The 13015-nt window shown below is 35.2% G+C and overlaps 1 protein-coding gene across 8 annotated transcripts in view; it reads left to right on the top strand.

Moving 5' to 3' along the window:
• Positions 1–13015, top strand: part of PDE4D (phosphodiesterase 4D) — a 1245242-nt gene that overhangs the window by 990151 nt on the left and 242076 nt on the right. The window contains exon 1 of one of the 8 annotated variants that reach the window (XM_033111250.1): positions 4042–4833. The exons of the other annotated variants lie outside the window; for them this stretch is intronic. Coding sequence (XP_032967141.1) covers positions 4769–4833 — 65 coding nt within the window. The 5' untranslated portion in view covers positions 4042–4768. Of the gene's footprint in view, positions 1–4041; positions 4834–13015 lie in introns of those variants that run through there. 8 annotated transcript variants of the gene reach the window in all.

Genomic DNA, 13015 nt, shown 5'->3' with positions numbered 1-13015 from the left:
GTACTTGCAACTAGCATCCGAAGGGTGGTGGAGGGGCAACCTTTTGGGACTGATTGCTCAACTGATGGAATCTAACACTGTCTCAGACACCTTGCTGGTATCCAAGAATTGCTTACTGCTGTGGGGAAGTCCTCCTCATCCCTCGCATAGGAAATGGGTGCAGAACCCAAAAGAATTTTGCTGATGGTTTCCTTTGCTGTGCAGAAGCTTTTGAGTTTGATGTAAATAGTCAATGTAATACCTATAAAAATTACAATGACATTTTCCACAGAAATATAAAAGACAATCCTAAAATTCATATGGAACCACAAAAGGCCATGAATAGCTAAAACAATCTTGAGGCAGAAGGATGAAGCTGGAGGCATCACATTTTCTGATTTCCAAATATACTACAAACTATGGTAATTAAAGCGGTATGATGCTGACATAAAAAACAGATCCATAGATCAATGGAACAGAATAGAGCACCCAGAAATAAACCTATTCATATGTGGTTGACTGATCTTCCACAGGGGCACCAAGAACACGCTTTGGAAAAAGGATCGCCTCTTTAATAAATAATGTTGGGAAAACTGGATATCCACATGGCAAAATAATAAAACTGAACCCCTATTCTATACCACTCACAAAAATTAACTTGAAATGGATGAAAGACTTACATATAAGCTCCAAAAGCATAAAACTTCTAGAAGAAAATAGGGAAAATCTCCTTGACATTGCTTTTTGCAGGACTTTTTGTTTGTTTGTTTGTTGTTGTTGTTGTTGTTTTTAATTATGATACCAAAAGAAGGCAGGCAACAAAAGCAAAATTAAACAAGAGGGACTACATCAAAATTGAGATGGTTATTATTCTAACCTGACATTTTACAAAAGAGGTAGGAAACCTGAAGGTCAGAAGCCATCAAGATATTACTGTGGACTTTTCCTGGGAATTTAGGAATTTGGTTCCAAGGAGGGCCATGCCTATAGGAGGGCCCTTGAATCCAACTGTATACCTAGCAAGTGTACTAAGATAAAAGAAACTGATAAGGAAAATACCGTATTATTTCTCAATAACAACAAAATGCTACAAGAGTTCAAAGTGACTTGTTATTAATGTTAGAGTGCAATATAGAATACCAGGGAAACTATTAAAAAAAACAAACAAAAAAAAACCTGCAGCTCCATTGTCATTTTTCCTAAAAAGTTATTTGACATATCTGTAATACTTAATTTGAGCACATTTGACAGACATGAATATTTTACTAGTATATGACATAATTTTCAAAAATCTGCTCATGACAGATTGAAAAGCGTAGAGTATCCATTGTAATCTGAAATTAATATTTACTCAGAGGACAGAAGATCTGAAAGTGAGCAGAGTGTTTCAAAATAATAAAGTTATCTTTTAAATGTGTTATTTATGTTTGAGTCAATGAAGAAAAATATCAAGTAGGTAATGGCAGAGATGGTATGCTTTTCTTGTTGAGGCCATGACCAAACTTGTTGAGGCCATGACCAAAGGACTGAAATTTAGGAAACCTCATAGTGCTTTGATTCCACAAAATATATACAGGTGGATGACCCCAATGAACTTACATATCTGTAGCGCAGTGTGTGGAAATGCTGCGATGTCAATAGTCAAATAGAAGTGTATACAACATTAAAGAATTCACTACATCAGGAGAATGGTTCCGGAAGTCCAGTCTCCCTACATTCAGACTTCTTAGTCGGCCTGTACCCATCATATCCTTGTGTGCTAACAGGATTGTGGAAGACAGTGCCATCTCTGCTCTGTTCTGAGAAGCTTTCAAAGGAAAAACATTCTTGATACAGATCACAAAACATTAGTTAATAAATGTTCATGTGAAAAATCGCCTTAGAATGGAGAAAACACTGTAATAGTGTATAAGTACTATTCATTTTTTATTCTGTCACTACTTTAAATACAGTGCAAATTTAAAAAAAAATTAAATTTCAGTCATCCGATAATACTGTGCATCTTTCTTTCTCTGTAATGATAACCTTGATGAACCAATCCAAGAAGCTTTGAGTGTTTTGGTTAGTTGCATGCGTTGTCAAATTCCCCACTTAAACTTGTTTTCTTTGGGGGCAGAAATGATATATTACTCCTTATGGGATTGTTATACAGTGTTTGGGAGATAATAAATGTGCTAGGATTTTCAGAGGTAGATTCTTGGAACACATGGGAACATTGAGCAAGTAAGGAATGGCAGTTGGGGCAGCACCTATCTTCTGCGTGACAGCGAAGGGAGTGGCAGTGAGCTACGGGGACAGAGAACGTTCTGGGGGATGGTAGAACACAGAGCTGATTATTTCAGGAGAGTTTAACACATAATATTCAGACATTATGTTCCGTGATCATTATTATTTTCTTCCTGAAATGGCAACTAGAAGGTATTTGATAGCCCAAACAGTGCTTCAAATAATAGCATTGCCTACTTTTACTCAGTTTGTTCTTTTTCTTCCTTTTTCTACGTTAAAAATCCAAGGAGAAAAAAAGATAAGCCTTCTCCCATAAGCCCCCTCCCTCTCAAAAATGAGTAGTTTCACAAACCTTCTTTTGAATTCCTAAAAGTATCTGATTGGTTAACCTGCCTTAAAGTGCCACCAATACACTAAATATGGGACAGAGCTAAGAGTCTATGACTGTCCCTGAGCAGCCATAGGAAAGCTGAAAAGCTTAAGGAAATAACTATATGGAAACCAGTTTATTGGCATTTACCTTAAGAGGCCTGAGGGTCACTGAGAGGAGACTATATCACAAATGCACTTTGAAGTGTGACCAGGGGAGGAGGACTTGAAGGGTTTGTTGTAATCAGCAGCCAGAGGCTCTGGCGGGATGCCCTACTACATTAATTTTCCAGGTCTTTGGGCGGGTCACAATTGCACTCCAACATCCTGCCTGCAAATGCTAAATCTAAAAAAATGTGAAGTTCACGTCAGACTAGAGAATCAATGTACTAACTAATGTCATTGAAGGAATCAGAATACTTACGTTATTTTCACTTGATAATTCACATCCAAAATAACTGAAGTAGGCACACCCAACACATGTACTGGGGGTGCCAAAAAAATGTATACACATGACTTGTATTCATCTTTTGTTATCGGTATATATCAAATATTCCAATTTTAATCTTTTTTCCTTTCTTAAAATATGTATGCATTTTTTTGGCACCCTCCGTATGTCCTCTGTGCGGATGCTCATAGGGACAGCCAAGGTGGTCAAACATTCTTTCTCTTATGAGCAATTTCAATCAGCTTAGCCTACTTTTACTGTAATAGCCTACGTCTATTTCAGACGTAGAAGGTGGGGCTTCTACGTAGAAGGAATTGGTCTTCACAATAAGAGATGTTAAGATGATATGATACGAGCTTCATTCCTCAGTAAAGATCTGTTAAGAGTTAGCAAATCCAGTCTCCATGTATTGAAATCAATGAAATTTGCATATGATTTTCAAACAGAAATGAGACTTAGACAACATTGTGCAAGCGAACAGCCTCAGTACATGTGAGTACTTGTTCAGCCATAATACATTAGATTGTTCAGTGTAAACATTCTGGCATGACCTGATGCAATGATGCCTGCTACATTCACTCTGTTGAACTTTTAAGAGGCAGTTTGCATCTATACAGCCAGCCCCAAAGCATGACATTTCATTAACTATGCTCCAAATAAACAGCTGCTAAATCTTCAAGTTCTCTCAAGTTTGCTTGTAATAAGAAATTTTAGTTTCAGTGCAGGACTTTGAGAAAATGGCTTTCCCCTCCCCCGCTTGGAAAAGGGTGGTAAACAAACAATTCAGTGGCAAAGGGGTGTGTTCCTTACAAAGGTGCTCAGGGAATCTTACACTGAATAACACAGACATCTCATTTCCCACAGGAGGAAATAGTTTTATAACTTTAAAGAGGTCCCCAGTCTGTGCTCCGTTGTTTTACAGTCCTGGTCTCTGGGCTCGATTGCCCCTTAGCTTTCTACATTTCAGCAATTGAGGAGGCAGGGCTGGGCGCGCTGGTGTTTTTTTTTTTTTTCCCCTCTCTCACTTCCCTGCGGTGTTTTGAACTGCCTTCCTGCAGACGTCATACAGCCCTTGAGGAATAGTTTCTGCCTGGCGAGATTGAATGATAGTTCTCATTCACAAAGGCTTGGAGTCAGATTCGAAGCCGGGGACGCAACGGAAATTACATTCACAGGTAAAGCAGTGGGCCCAGCGAAGTGTGGAGAGCTTTTTTTCCCTCGCTGACTTCTTGGCTCCCCAGAGAACAGTGTTTTGCTGTGGTCTCCCTGAAATGGAACTTCCCTGACAACTCTCCGGTGTAGCAGAACTCCGCGGTCATTTTCTTTTCCTTTCATTCTACCTGAGTACTTTTAGAGTGTTGGAAACCTTCAAACCTGTTATTATGGATTTGCAAAAAAGGCAAGATCGAGTGGTTCTTTCACTGTGTTGGTTTCCCTTGTGACCAGATGAAGAATAGATTCAAAATTCAGTTCCTCCCTTGGCAATGCAAACAGAAAAAAAACTGTCACTTCCGAACAGCCTAGTGCTGGAGTAAATTCAGTATGAAAGAGGAAAGAACTGTGTCTTCGAAGCTCCCCTATGTTTTGGACTAAGGGTAGGAGTTGGACTCCGGGAACTTTGGATTTCTTCAAGCAGCCTCCCTTGGAAATGGAATATATTTAAAACCGTCTTTGTGGAAAGACAGCTGAAATATATTAATCAGAAGACTTTTCTCCTTTTATCTCTCTTTTCCTTTTTTTTTCAAAATGAGTATTATTATGAAGCCAAGATCCCGGTCTACAAGTTCCCTGCGGACTACAGAGGCAGTTTGGTAATGTGCTTTTCTCTCATGCTTCTCCCAGTCTTGCCTTTTAAGATTGACGTAATACTTGAGTATTTAGTAATTGCTGAGGAGGTTTGAGAGTTAGGTGTGATGTGAAGCCTTTGGAAAGAACACAGTATTGGTGATACTTCTTTCTCTGTTTTGTGTCCCATTTACTCTAACAGGGTGCTCACAGTTTTTAACTCCATGTGGATGATAGCGATTCATCTGGTGATAATTTTTAGAGGAGGAAAGAAAATTGCACATATGTTGGGAGTTTAGAAAATAAAAACTTGTCATTTTCACTGTCTGATTCAGTTGCTTATTTTCTCATCTTTATTGTAAGCAGGCTGGTAGTTGACAGTCTTTGCCATTGTTTTTGGAAGTAATACGTTGGCTTTTAGCACAGTTATTTTAAAAAATTAATGTTAAATATTTTAATCATATGACTTATGAATTTACGCGGCTAAATATATATCACGTTGCTTATCATTCAGTCATCTTCTGTGTTTCATTTTGTTAATATCATTCACTGGTAACTATGTGTTTTGGTAATTTTAGTTTTTTAACCTTAATGAAAAATAGGCTAATTTCAGTGTTTTCTAATATTTTATTGTACTATTTCCCGTATATTTATTTGTTTATAATCATATGGCCCTAAAATAATATTTTTCCAATAAGGTAATGTTTGTATTTAAAATAGCTCTTTACAGAACTTTTATGGTGCTTTCAGAAGTTAATCTTATTTTATCTTAGTGGTTGTAAATAAATAACAGATTACCTCTTTGAAATGGAATAATCATGCTGATTCAGACAGGGGAAATAAAAACAATGATTGAGGGCAGGTAGTTGAGGATAAGATAGAAGCAGACAGGCACAATTTATTATGTATTATTATATAAGCAGGTAAACACATGTATAAATACTCAAATAATTTGCATAAGGAATTTAGCACACACTTATGTGGTTGGGTTATCCTATGCTGTTCTCATACTAGTGTTTTATTGTGAACTAGAATCCAGAATTGGCCTTTCAGTAGTACTCCTGTGAATTTTAATAAATTATAGATGTTAATTTTGTCTCTTTTATCACTTATGATTCCTTGTATAAGAATACACGTAATAACTTCCTCCTTGAGTTTTTTTTTTTTTTTAAGTTTGCGTCTGCAGATAAATTTGCATGGTTCTTTTATGCCAAACCATAAATACTGGGAAATACTTAGAATCTTTCTATTAATCACCATATAATGTAAATCTGACTAACATAAATGGATCGTCAAAATTTATAAAATTTTATTCATTTGTCATTTCTATCCTGCCTATGTGGAAACAGGATCTGATCTTGAATAAACAGTATTTAACCAACCTGTTTGCCTTTTTGCCTGAACTGCCAGGAGACTTATTTCCAAATTCAGGTTCAATCAGCAATGATTTGTTCATTTCAGGAGACTAGTTAGTAACATTGACATCCTTTACTCCTCTGAGATTGTCATGGTCTATCCACAACTATTCCTTTTTTCTAAATTATGTAAGCTATTCTTATAAATAAATAGGACCGCAATTCAAAATATATTTTTTTAAATATTGATTTGTGAATGTGAATATTGTTACATTTAATTTTAAATATTTTGCATAGTGTTGGGGTCAATATGTAAGAAATAAATGTCTCTTTGTGCTAATAATTCCTTGATTTAACTGTACACTATGGACACCTCTCCTATTACTAATCTTATATCTGACTTATTAATAATACAAAGGGTTGGGTATATCAGTGCTGCCTGTAAATCATTTGGCCTGAGATTGTAATTGCTGTACTTAACAGTTCTACCATTTTATTATCTCTTTTATCATTCAAAAACTATATACACATTAATTTATATGTAGTAAGATCTATATAGGTTATAGATTAGGTATATAGAGGAATTATATGTGTGCGTGTACATAAATATATATATAGATATTTGTGTATATATCTATCTATTTATCTATCTATCTATAGATAGATAGATAGATATATACATATATATATATATATATATATATATATATATATATATATATATTCAATTAAAAATATAAAAGCTTCCCTTTCTCTCCCCGTGACTTTGCACATACAAGCCCCAGAGAGCTTTGTGGGACAATGTCTCTCCTTATTGTCATCTTTTCTGTTCTAACTTCTCAACCACTCATTCCCAACTTCCAGTTCTTTTCAAATGCTATATAGTCTACTTCATCCTCGTAACAGTTGACTTCCCATGAAACCTGTTGATTTACCATTTATCTATTTTTCTGGTGATTTTATTTCATTTTGGACTTCAGAATACTTTGTTCTTGGGGATGCATCTTTTGACTTTACCATCTTAATTCTGCTTAGGTGAGTCTATTTTCTCTTCCATTGTCCCACTTTCTCCAAAGCTATCTATTTTCCTTCGGATGCCTCCAAACCAAATGCTACCTTTGGAAGTTTGCTAACTGGCTTCTGTAAGAATCCAATGCTTCGGATTACTTTTGCTTTGATTTTTCCTATCTGCTTCTTTTCAACCTGTACCAGAAAAAGCAGTCCACACTAACTTGGTGTTACAGCCCTGATTAAATTCCTATGAGATATTCACATTTTTAAAAGACATTTTTGGCAACAATTAATGGTATTATATACCCTTTCTCTTAATTCATCTACTTAAAAGACAGGCCTTACTTATAGTTAAAATTTTATGAATGTCAAAAAAAAGAAAAAAAAACTTTGAAGTTAATCTGTTTCCTTGTAATATAGGTGTCAAAATTAGAGTATTATATAATAAGGAGACACACACACACACACACACACACACACGTGCTTTTATTTATTTAACCCATATTAAGTACTTACAGTGTGCCAGGATCTAGCCAAATGTGATATGACATTTATCCTTTAGCATTCCTTAAAAAATCTGCATGTGTGAAATTGAGAAAAGCTTAATATATGTAATTTTCTTATGCTCATAAAGTTAATGAAATTAGCAAACTTATTTGAGGCATTGCCTTTCTCGTTCAGTTGTGTCAGTAAAATTAGTCCACCTTTTAATTCTATATAAGAAAACAATTAGGGAGTTACATTTCTAAAAATATTTGAATTTTACATGTCTCAGCAATTACATATTATAATAATACTACACTATTATAGTATTTATAAACATATACCAGGAATATTTATCATTAATCTAATTAAGACTTGCACAGTTCAGTTTAAGTAAAAAGTTATTAGCTTCCCAAATATAAATATAAAGAGAACTTTGGTCAAGAAAACTGGGTTTTGTTCTCTCTTGCTGTCAGATGTTCATTATTTGGCATGTACTTGTTACATTTAAGATTGCTCATTATATAATCTCGGAGCAGGGGAGAGATGCTACCTGTCTAAAATATGATGTGTTTTTTTTTTTTTTGTAAAACAAATTTTGAAGTATTATTAAATATATGAAAATTGTATTTAGGTTTATAGACATAGAAAAAAGTCTGTAGGGTTCTTTTCCGACCAAATTGTTGGTTACCTTTTAGGGTAGACATAGCACGAGTGGAGGTAGAAGGGACTATCTTCTTGTCACTGTACTTCTCTATTGTATAAATATTTTCATCAAGCCTTTTACATGAAAGTTTAAATATATTAAAACTATCAGTACCATGTACATTAGCAAGCTCATCTTTATGTGTGTAGATAGCTATATATCTGGTAAACAATAATTTGCTCAGTGTCCAAAACAGGGGGAGTAAGTGTTTCAATACTGAGCAAATGCAATTTTCTGAATAACGTTGCTGCTCGAATTAAAAAAGCACTTGCTTTTTTCTGTTAACTCTCTCTTAAGGTAGTGAAAATTGAGGCTGGCTGAGAATTCTTATTTTGGCCTCATGATCACAGTGAAAACCATCGATTACACTAAAGCGACTAGTTTTACAATGGAGAATAAAAAAAGATATAACAACACTGATTAATATTTGGAGGGAAAATTACTCATAATCCCCACTATTCTATCCTCAACTATTTTCTTTCTTTCTTTCTTTCTTTCTTTCTTTCTTTCTTTCTTTCTTTCTTTCTTTCTTTCTTTCTTTCTTTCTTTCTTTCTTTCTTTCTTTTTTTTTTAACTTAACTTACATGTCTTAAACATTTTTAAATACTATTTCTGTGCTCGGGTTCTTCATTTTATTTATCAGCATTTCTCTACTTTTCTAATAATTATATTTGTAGCTTTCATTTTATTGAGTGCTTTTTATGAATGAGGTCTCTGAGGAGATTTTACACAACAATATCTTATTAAGTGTTTTACAACAACATTGAAGGAGTTGTTAATCCACATTTAAAGATAAGAAAACGAGCCTAAGAGATGAAATACCTTGGGCAAGGCCATTTCACTGCCACAGAAGCTGGGATTAGAACCAAAGTTTGTTTGCTCCAAAGACAATGCTGCTTTTACTTCAGCATGTTGCCTCCCTCTACTGTCTATAAAATTATTAATTTTTAATCACTGTAAAATTGCCTGTCTTGTTAATATATCTAAATGCCATAAAATATTTGGTTAGATGTTGGGTGATTGAAGGAATAAATTGGAAGTGGTCTTTTTTTAAAGGTATGATAGCTTGTGAAGTTTAGGGCTGATGTTAGAGGTTGAAAATGGCTGTTTGAAAGACATGTAGTTGTAGCCCCTAGGCCAGTGTATTTTCTTCTGGTAACAAAGGTCATCTTTCCCTATTATACAAAGATAAAGAACAAAAAGGTCAATGGCCTCCCAGTTTTGAATAGATCATCTTTTCAATTATGTTAACAAGTGTAACTTTGTTCTCTACAAGCTCTGGAAGGCTTTTCATATGGTTTCATTCTGTTTTAAGTCAGTTTTGAAAAATCTTCTGTCCTAGACCGTTTGTCTTACCAGTAGTAGCCTTTATAAAGAAAACAACAGATGGAATTTGCATGCTTTCTGCCTGTCCAATATACGTTGTGACTACCTGAGTTAAGTGACTTTCAAGGTCGTTCAGGGTTTTTACCATGCGATAAATTTGTTTGGTCCTATTACTTAAGTTTGTATCACAGCTGTTATTTAATAGACCTAGAGATAAACAGTGTTAAGGGGAAGTGATCAAGATACCTTGAGAATTATTAGGGAAGCACAGAGTGGATCAGAGATAGTTATACTCTTTAAAGGTGTAAATTATGAGATTTTCTGAAAAAGCTTTTTGCCCTCCCTACTTCCAACTTGCTTTGTGTCCCTGGAGAAGCCACCTAGTCCCTCTATAGCCAGGTTTACTCACCTGTAAAACAAAGGCAGTGACCTAAATTAGTGAATTTCGAAAATATTTTTTCAATGGAATTTTTTTTTTTAATTAAAACTTATTGGGGTGACACTTGTTATTAAAGTTACATAGATTTTAGGTATACAATTCTGTAATACATCATCTATATCTTACATTGTCTGTTCACCACCCAGAGTCAGTTCTTTTTCCATCACCATATATTTGACCCCAATGAAATATTTTTTACAAATGAAATGCTAATATAAATGAGCATATACAAAAGATATAAAATTATGTGTACATTTGATATATAGAGATAAATTTAAAAATATATATGTATGAAACATATAAGTAAAAATATATAAACATGCATATAACAATAAAACAGCCAGATTTTACACCTTTATCCCCACTCCAAACTCAATCCCTCTCCTTGGAATACCTCTAAAGAACTCTAGGGTTTCAAATAATATGTTTGAAAATCACTGAGCTAATAAACTACTAAAATTGTTCATAGTTCTACATTCTGTAGTGCTGCCCTACCACTCGAGAGTCATATATGTTTTCTGTATCCCAGTGTGGGCTGGGATAAACTTGCTTTGATCTAAACTTGTTGGAAAGTTTAAATAACAATAGTCTAAATACTTCTGCTTTGAAAGATTTTAAAGTGATGGGACAATTCTCATTTCTGAGAAATCACAAAAGGGTCATAAAAGTTAAGATACATTAATTGTATTCACCATTTATTTTTTACAAATTTGTTTTACACTTGTTTTGGATGGGAAAAAAATCTTCACTCATTAAATATATACATAGCTGACATGTCAGGAATTCAGCAGGGTGGTTGGTAAAGACATGCTGAATTAGTATTGAATTCTTCAGAAGAAAAGTGATTTCTTTAGTTTGAGTTTCAAAATAGGGCTCTCAACCTCTTTTTCTAATGTCCCTGAAGTTCATAGGCAATATTGCCCCATGCAACACTCTCCTCGGTGACATTGCACTGGATGGGCTCTACAGTAATAAAATTGGCTGTCATTATGTGTGCAGCAACAGTTAGTCCTACCTGTAACCTCCGCATTAATCTGGGGCACCCCATCACTAGGCCCCATCACTAAAACTTGCCTTTCAGCAGAGGTAAAGGGATAGTTCACTTATTAGTCCCTCTATCAATCATTGCAATCCTATAGTGAATGTTATTAAATCAGAAAGAATGAGGACGTGAATGTAATCATGGGTATAGGCATGGTTAGTCATGGAGCCACCCAACTATCATCAATAGCAAGATTGAGAAAAGTAGCTTCTAAGGTGAAACTGAAGAGAAGGAATGTTAATGAGGCCTTCAAGAAGATTTTCCTGGGAAACATGCCTGGATGATCTATGTAGATATTCTGAGTAATAATTAATACTAAACATGTAGAATTGTTAAAGCATAGATGAAGGTAACAAGAATGAAACCTGGGAGGTCTTAAGTAGGTTGGAGAGGAATAGAGTCACAGTGAAAGCACAGTCTTAATTAAAAGCCAGCATAGATTTTTCTTAGCCCTTCCAGAGGTTATCCAACTTCTCAAGAAATAAAAGAGGTTGAAGATCTATTAGGCAATGGATAGCAAAAGTGAGGTATCCTCTAATCAAAAGCACCAAATCTCTCAAGGGGTCAGTACCTATAGGATGTACCTATAGGTACCACAGGGGCACAGAGATAGCCAGCCTGGGTGAGGTACTACTAAGTGTAGCCATGTAAAGGTAGCTAGTGAGGAGCTGTGCCCGTGATGTGGCTCAGCTCTCAGAATACCTTGCTGTGCGGTCAAGTTATCCTAAACTAGGAAGTACTTCAAAAGGATAGAGAATAGGGAGCATCCCAGAACCTGTAGATGCAGTTTTTTAGCATAACAGGGGAAATGAAAATTACATGTATTTACTATCCACCCTCAGCCTATTAAGGGAGGTGGCTCTCCTAGGAACATCCTGGGTGATGGGTGAGGATGTTAATTGGGGAAGCTAAGGCAAACTGCTTTTCAGGATAAAAGTTTGAAAAAAGAAGGGAAGAATTGTGGGTAAGAGCTGAAAATGTGTGGCTAGAGAAGTAAGAGGGAAGATCAGCAGGGAGGCCAGTATGGAATACCTCCAGACCAGTTTGAACCAGACATCCACCATCAAGAGCGTTACCATGTTTAATCACATTGCCACCTTCTGGGTGAAAGCTGCCATTAATTCACTTGAATGTAGAATATATTTTCCTCCCTCTTCTCAGCCCGAAATTCTGCCAGAGGATACAAAGAGTCAATTGCAAATCTTTCCATTTCTCCACTAAACATGCAGAACAAAAAAATTAGAAAATTAGAAACTAGGTGTAGAATAAGTGCACAGCGGGATGTCAGCTTCCAAAGCTTCCTTACAAGAAATAGTCCTGATGTTTTATAACCTACACAGTGAAGGCGTTTCCTGTATATCCAATACTAATCTCCCTTGCTTAAATTTTAACCCATCTCTTCCTAGTTCTCAAGTAGTGAAGCAGTAGTAAGTAGATTCTCCTTTATGACATTTGAAAACTGCTAGTAAGTGACTTCATGTCTTTTTTCTTTCACAGTGCAAAATATTCATTTTGAATTGTAAAGTAAATGGCACCAGTGTGACTTGTTAAAAGAAATGTTTCATAAAATAGAGTTTCAATATGTAATTGTTTTCAGGCTTCACACAGAAAACTGTTCCCATTGTACATTAATTCTTCTTCCTGTTTAAATGCATCCAAATGAGAAATTCAACTCCTTTTTATTAATATGCATGAAATGTTCATGTATATACGGAATAAGGAAGATAATTTCTGTCAGCCATGATTTCATTCCATTGCAGTGTGGCACAAACATTTTTCTTTGTGTCAGGAATTTATATGACTGAGACTATTTTAGTTAGGATAAGTTATTGTAAAATGTGTCAAC

Source organism: Rhinolophus ferrumequinum, chromosome 7 (genome assembly GCF_004115265.2).
Source record: "Rhinolophus ferrumequinum isolate MPI-CBG mRhiFer1 chromosome 7, mRhiFer1_v1.p, whole genome shotgun sequence".
Lineage (NCBI taxonomy): Eukaryota > Metazoa > Chordata > Mammalia > Chiroptera > Rhinolophidae > Rhinolophus > Rhinolophus ferrumequinum.
Note: the sequence above shows the minus strand (reverse complement) of the source record. Positions and strands in the feature narration are given on the sequence as shown.